Raw genomic sequence first — 7,350 nt, forward strand, 5'->3', positions numbered from 1 at the left:
TTTGGTTGGAATAAATTTATTTCATCTGTCTGTAAACAAGGTGTTTAATAGTTATGGCATTTTTTAAAATGCATATTAAATCAGATGAGTTAGACTGTATCCCAGATGTAACAAAGTGCAGGGAAAGAAATGGACAAATCAGCAACAAGATTTGTTTTTAAATCTGTACATTATCCACAAGGCCCAAACAATAGAAGCAAATACTAGAATGTCCCTAAAGTAGTGCCATTCAAAAGAAACCTTTTATAGGTCAGTTAAAATCCATCTCACAATAGCAACAGTTCATTTTAACAATAGTATGGCACAGAATACATTTGAAAAAAATTCATCACAAGACAGCCAAGTCCACAATAATGCAACTTCATATAAAAACTTAAGCTGCAAATAAAAATTGGTCCTATGAAGAACAAACTGGACACACTCCAGATGGTTATGCTGGGACACCTAATGTCCATAATGGCAGCCTTTTACAATTTTACTAAAGAGTAGAGCTGGTGTGCAAAGAGAAAGATAGGAACAAAAATCTGAGCTACTGCAATGATGGAATATCCCTGGGGATTCAATCAGTATGTTTATTGTGAGGTCATGGGAGGAAGTGCCTTTTGCTCTTGTTTTGCAGTTGCACTCTTAGTATGTCCTGTAGACACTATGAAAAAAGGTTTGTCTACTCCGGTGCAACAACAATACTGAAAGCAAACTACTGCAGCTCTCAATAGTTCATCAACAAACGGGATTACTAATTGGTTAAATAAACCAGGCACTGCATAAAATAAGGTGGAAGCAAACCAAACAACTTATGTGCGAAGGGAGAGGGTGAGAAAAGACGAGTGAAGGAAAGATGCATGCACACTTTTCCCTCCCAACCATGCGCTACAAAAGGAAGACTAAATGAGCTAAGTAAATGCTCAAAGTGCTGAAAAGACATTGATCAAAATAGAGATTGTACACCGGCACCTTGCTTATATTAACTTATTTTAGTAATCAATATCCCATTAACTGCTAAAACAAAGTGATGCCCAACTTGGCATGCCCCCTCCCCCCAAATTTCAAGGTATCATGCAAATCATTGTTGTGCTGCAATTATGTTGCCAGATAAGGGTTGATTACATACAGTGGTTAACATACAAATAATCCATTGGGCAAACAGGAACCATGACATTAGAAAATAGGTAAAGAAAAATTAGCTACCATATAGTCTGGCAGCACTGTAACCATAATTGGGGTGGTGATGAAGACAGTTGCTAGGTAGATGGGGAGAGGCTGCTTACACATCAGACCGCCTCAGGTATAAAGCGAGTTCATATGCTTTCTTGTTAAGTGTGCCTCCGTGGACACCTTCCTTTCCCATGACTATAACCAATGCTGGAGTACACAAGGAAACAAAACAAAGTGAACAGAATTATTTAAGGGGGGAGGGCAGAAAGATAGATACCTTTCCCCACTAACAGAGGGATACAAAGGAGACAAAGGTTCATACCCCATCACCCTGCATTGCTAATAAAATTTCCAGAATTAAGACTCGAGCTTACAGCTAGGAAAGTTTAAGAGCAATTTTCCCCTAATACTTAACAGTCTGCCTAGCAGCTAGAACCCAGAGTCTCTCAAGTATTTTGCCATTGAGTATGCCTTCTTATTCAATCCGCCTCCATGGACCCCTTCTTTTCCCATTACAAAGACCAAGACTGAAAGAGAAAGAAGAAAAGTGTTTCAAAAGAAGTGTTAATCAAGAAAGTCACATAAGTTTTAGCAGATAGAACCCTAATTAATAAGTTAACATTAAGTTAGTTTTCCATGAACTGTCAAGCACTGAAGTCAACTAGATCTCCAAAAAGAGAACTTTCAAACTAGTTATATGCTAAAAACTATTAACTGCTTCTTGGAAGTCCAATCAATGCAGCTGCAGTGCTCTATAAAAATATCTTCACACTAGCTAGGGAAAAAGGAGTGTGATCATTTTTTCTAGGGCAAAAAACTGCTGGTTAGTATGACAAATACATATTAGACTGGCACTCCAAAAAAAACTTAGAAAAAAATTTAGGTGATTATTTTACAAAATTTTCCCAATTTAACAAGCTTGATTTAAGTACAAACTATTAAGTCTTACCAGTGAGGTTAAATGTGTCTATTACCTCCAGAGGAAAACCAGACCAAATTTTAAATAGTTATTTCCAGTGCTATTCAGAAAAGGTGAAATTAAAGGTATTTAAGGTGTATGCTTACTGATATCCTCACTGTTCTAGCTTTGAGTCTAAAATCTTGAAATAGATTATTATTTCCAAAAACAGATTCTTCTATGATGTGGTTCAAAGATCTTAATTCCCAAAATATATGTCTGATTTTACAATCACAGCCACTAGATGTCAGCAGTACTATATGGTATGAAAATCTCATTCCCATTTTATGTCACATGATTGATGCTTTTTCTGAGCTCAGCTAATACTGAAAAAAAAAAGTTTATTATCTCAGTCACCTAATTTTCTTTCTTTTTATATATTTTTATTGATTTATTTCAGAGAGGAAGGAGGAGAGACAGAAACATCAATGATGAGAGAGAATCACTGATTGGCTGCCTCCTGCACATCCTCTACTAGGGACTGAACCTGCAACCTGGGCATGTGCCCTTCACCAGAATCAAACCTGGGAACCTTCAGTCCGCAGGCCGACGCTCTATCCACTGAGCCAAACTGGCTAGGACCACCTAATTTTTCTGTAGAGCAATAGTCATAAACATCAACTCACATCAGAATAAGAGTAACCTTTAGGATGATCACAGGGAATAGGACCATTTCAGTAAATTACAGCTCAAAGGAGTTTCAAGTTCCTTCACATGGTAGATCTGGTCTTACTTAGAAGTGCCAAGTCTGCTGTTTGAGACTACACAAGCCCTCTTTATTTACAAAATATTTACACAGGTTAATACATTTAAATATACTTGTAAATAATAAACCCCAATTTTGAAAGTTTTGAAAAAGTAGTCAGACTTATTTTCTCCAGTGTTGACAACAGTCAGGAAACACCAGAATTTCTGGGTTAAATATATAAACAAAACGTAATTTTCTACTTTTCCTATTTAAATCACAATCACATTAAGTCTTTGAAAATATTTTAGTAAAGGGACAACTTACTCCAAAACCTTTATTCTAATTATTTCTTTCTTCCCTGCCATGTTTTTAATAGAAAAGTGAATCAATGTTAATTTTTCATTTTTATGCTGAGCAATGAATGATTGAAATGTGAGCAAGAAAGAAAAGGAAGTGATCCAAAGGTCAAAGACTCAAAGGGACTAAAGTAACCAAATAATCAGTTTAACTATCTGGTTACAGATTATCATTGAACATGTCAAGCAGTTTGAGACAAATTTGGATTTTCAGTTTACTAAAGCTGAAACTAGAGAGTTGGTATGAATATTCTATTTTAGAATAAAGTCAGGATCTCAAAGGCTAGACTGTATGTGCAGCTGCTGTAGAGGAAGTAAATTTAAAGCAGTGCCTCCCTTCAGTGCTGGGCAGTTCACAAAAACCACCTTAATAGCCATTATGGACTAACACTTTTATTCAAAATGTTAAAGAAACTGCTTAATAAACTAATGTGGCATGCAACTTTTAACAAAAGAGTGCCTTGCTTACCTCTGCCAGCTCTGCCCACTGCAACGTTGTATGTTGGCTCCCCACCTTGACTCTTTGTCCGGATGTCCATTGTGCAGTCACCATCCACATACAGACTGTCTCTGATCACTGAGCACTTCTTTGCACCAAGAGTCAAACCGTTGGTAAAGAAACCTTCCCGATCTTTTCCTACAATCATATCTATTTCTACTGGCTGTCCCCCACCCCCCAAAAAAAAAGAAAAAGAAAAAGAAAAAACACACATGAAATTAGTTAATTCTTTTCAGGCCTCAATATAACAGGAAAGACTGTGTGCCAAGTTTTTACTACCAGTACAAGACATCCACATTTCACTAATATAAAATCAAGTTTTAGTCTTTTCTAAAGAATAGTTAATCCCACATGATTACATATTTTATATTAGATTTTCGCAGTTCACAGTGTAGTCTGCTAACTAAAGACCAGTCTATGAAAAGAATCTCGATTCACCCTATAAACTTTCAGCAACAGCTTGTCTATCATACTCAGTCACATTACAGTCAGTCATGTTGCATCAAATTTTGGTTGCATCAAAGGTTGCTAGAAAGTTTCCTGAAATAAAACCTAAAGTCCATGCTTATAGCACATCTGTTCACTTCTACTCTGCTTCAAATAGCTTGATATCTCCCCACAAGTACGAACTTCAAACCCTAGAGCTCAGTGCATTCCCAAATTCATATTTCCCTCCTATTTTTCTAGCTACTACTCTTTCTAACTTCCCTTCCCCTCCCACCTCAGTAATCAGTTTTTATTCCGGCAAGTGCAAAAAAGATCCTGTCGGTAGCACAGCAGTAAGCAATGGTAAAAACAAAACAAAACAAAAAAACCCTACAGAAAACGGAGAGGGATTTGGAAAGAAACTGAGGTAGCCACTAGAACCAGAAAGGAGGAAAGGAGAAAACTGCATGCTAACATTCCATGAATAAGGAAGGCGTCGCCCCCATAAGAACTGCAGAGTCATAGCAGGCCCCAGCCATTTCCAAGCACACTCCTGCAATCTTCCCAGCCAGACAGCGGGAACTCACACAAAAAATAAAAAAGACTGCAGAAGAAGTTGATAACCAGATGCCAATTCTCTATAAGAATTGTAGTCCACTGCAATGGAAGAACTTAAAGTACTAACATCAAGGACTGAGTTCTACACAGTTAAGTTTGAAACCATGTTAACTAACTAGTACGAGAATAATTACTAGCACCTTTAACGGGGGACAGGAATTTTAGCGTTTGATGGGAAGGGAAAGTGAGGCCAAGAAACTAAGGATATGGTCTCACTGATATGATCGTCACAATTTTAGAAAGAGCCTTGTGCAGAAAGAGGCGAAACAATAAAGCAGCACTGGAGGCTTAGTGACAATTATTCCCTACACATGTATCAACCAAGTCAAAACCATCAAGTCACAAAATCAGGCACTGTGAAGCATAAATCTGCATTAGTTCCTCACTACCATTACGAAAGAGACTTGGAGAACTGACGTGTCCCCTTGGTGTTGGCAGATTGCTGAAAACCCCGTAAAAGCATCCCCCTTTTTAGGGCTGTGTTGCATAATTGGGAATAACAGTAAATCGATGACTCTCCATAGGAGGAGAGAAATCAATGGCAGTTCGCCATCTTGGAGAATTAAAAAAAAAATCCTATAGAGCTACGGCTTAAGTCGGGATTCACGAATCCACCTACGTCGTCGGTGTACATTTCTCCCAACCCCAGAGGCCTGGACACCAGCAAACCTACGCAAAGTCGCCGCGAGGATCCCGGGGGCCAAGCAGCCGTCGCCTCCCACATCCCGCGGCGCAGGAGGCGCGCCGTCCGCTGAGCAAATGGGCCGCCCGGCCGCCGGAGGACCCCCGCCGGGCCCGGCTTCCATCCCAGGACACAGAGAACAAACCTCCCGGCTTCCAGATTACCCGGGGGACGCACAAGGGGGAAAGGCGCCCCTCCCCGGCCCAGCTGGTGCGTGCCCCTCCCCCAGCTTCACCGGACCAGCGCTGGGAAGCGGGGAGCCGGGCCGCCGCCCCCGCCAGACAGAGAACCCGTTAGTCCCCGACCTCGGCCTCTCGCCAGCCTGGCAGCCGCCTCCTCAGCGCCGGCCGCCTCCACACCTGCCGGCGCGGCCCTGCGCGCCCCCACGGCCGACCGCCCCGCTCAGGTCCGGGGCGGACCCGCGCTGCCGCTGGTCCTCACCGTAATGCTCTGGAAGACGCCCCCGGCCGTGGCTGCCCACACGTATTTGGCGTCGCAGTAGCCGACAATGGCGGCCTCCTGGCAGCAGCCATCGCACATCAGGTTATCCACGTAGCTCTGCCAACCGGCCATCTTCGAGCCCTTCGCACTGCAGCGGGGACGGCGAGGAGCAGCAGGCGCAGCAGCGGCAGCGGCGGCGGCGGCGGCGGCGGCGGCGGCGGGCGCGGGGGGGAGGGGGGAGGCGGGGCGGGGGCGGGGAGGAGGCGGCTCTGCGCAGGCACCGACCGCCCCCCTCCCCGGGAACTGCGGTGGGAGGTCGCGGGGACGGCGGCGAGGGACTGGACGAGAAGCGCGCTGCCCGGTGCCCGCCCGCACCGCGGGGCTGACTAACCGGTGCCGGGAGGCTGAGAAGCGGCTGTGCCGGAGGCGGCAGCTGGTCTTCACCGACGCGCGCCCCTTCCCCGCGGCCACGGAGGGACGTGCGCGCGTGCGTACGATCCTTCCGCCGCGCCCCGACTCGGAGGGTCCCGGGAAGGGAGAGGGAGACTGAGGCGGGGGCGCGGAGGGATACCGCTCGGGGACAATCACGGCCGCCACGTGCCGATGGCGAGGGACCGGCGCGGCGCGTTGCTGGGGGTGGCTCAGCCTCGGGCCCGGGCCCGCGGAGAGGGCGTCTTCCCAGTCGCGTTAGGCACCTAAGAGACGGCGCGCCCGGGACGCCACGGAGTCCCCGCGGCCGTGCTGTGATGCGCCTCTTCTGCGCCCGGTGTGCGGGAAGCGGAATCTTGAGCCTCGGTGTAGGATTGCAGAGTTGTCCTGGTGACGGGATGCGGAGCGGTTATCTTGTGTGTGGCGGTGGCGGTGGTGGTGGTGGTGGTGGTGGTGGGGGGGGGGGGTGGTGACAGTCGCGCACGGTCACCTTCGCATCCCCGGGGACTCCCCGCCCGAGACCTCTCGGCCCCTCTGCCTGCAGGCAGTCCAGCGGGCGCTCCCGCAACCTGCAATCAGAGCAGGCGTTGGTGGCTTGTGGGAACGTTCCTGAGTTTTGTGGATCTTTCATTGTTCCTCGCATTCTGTGGATTCTTTGACTGGAAGGACCTCCCCACCTCCCCCTTATAATGCTTATCACGTGTGGCTACACTGCTTGTAAATTCCAAACAAATCGCGACCTATGTAAACTATTTTTTTGTTAACTGGGAAAGTTATTGGTGGGTCGAAGAAATCGCTGAAAATAAAGAATAAAAAAACTAAGGAAGGGTTCACTGAATGAACACAGTAATATATATATATATATATATATTTGCTCTCGAAGGGTAAAACAAATTTGGGACCCAACCCTGAAAATGACTTTTTCTTTTTTTCTTCTTCTTTTTAAATTTACAAAGTAAATGGTGGGTAGAGTCCCTGTGAATCTCTCATCGTCTTTAGTCACTTCTGAGGGCTATGACTAGACAAGGAATTGAAGCGATGTCCTACAGTTTCAATTTTAAGTGAACAACAATGATCTGCCTTATCAAGAGAAAGAAA

The 7,350-nt window shown here is 45.0% G+C and overlaps 1 protein-coding gene across 2 annotated transcripts; it reads right to left on the reverse strand.

Annotated features, from left to right (window-relative positions):
• PFN2 (profilin 2) lies at positions 1-6,336 on the reverse strand. 2 transcript variants are annotated; one of them, XM_080657519.1, is made up of 3 exons: positions 5,824-6,336; positions 3,627-3,819; positions 1-1,682 (listed from the first exon to the last, which is right to left on the reverse strand). In XM_080657519.1, the coding sequence occupies exons 1-3, from the start codon at positions 5,953-5,955 to the stop codon at positions 1,585-1,587; spliced, it is 423 nt and encodes a 140-aa protein (XP_080513645.1). In that variant the 5' UTR covers positions 5,956-6,336; the 3' UTR covers positions 1-1,584. The 2 variants fall into 2 exon arrangements, with proteins under 2 accessions (XP_080513645.1, XP_080513646.1); XM_080657520.1 differs by having other exon boundaries at positions 1-1,362; positions 5,824-6,326.
• Between the last annotated feature and the right edge of the window lie 1,014 nt (positions 6,337-7,350).

Source organism: Plecotus auritus (genome assembly GCF_963455305.1).
Source record: "Plecotus auritus genome assembly, chromosome: 2".
NCBI classification, from domain to species: Eukaryota; Metazoa; Chordata; class Mammalia; order Chiroptera; family Vespertilionidae; genus Plecotus; species Plecotus auritus.

Bases quoted from the DNA above. Each gene is read 5' to 3' on its own strand.
- PFN2 (XM_080657519.1), bottom strand. From the start codon at position 5,955: ATGGCCGGTTGGCAGAGCTACGTGGATAACCTGATGTGCGATGGCTGC. The intron at 3,820-5,823 runs GTGAGGACCAGC...GGTGGGGGACAG, and splicing joins GCGTCTTCCAGAGCATTACG to CCAGTAGAAATAGATATGAT. The intron at 1,683-3,626 runs GTAAGCAAGGCA...TTTCTCTTTCAG, and splicing joins AGTGGGCAGAGCTGGCAGAG to TCTTGGTCTTTGTAATGGGA.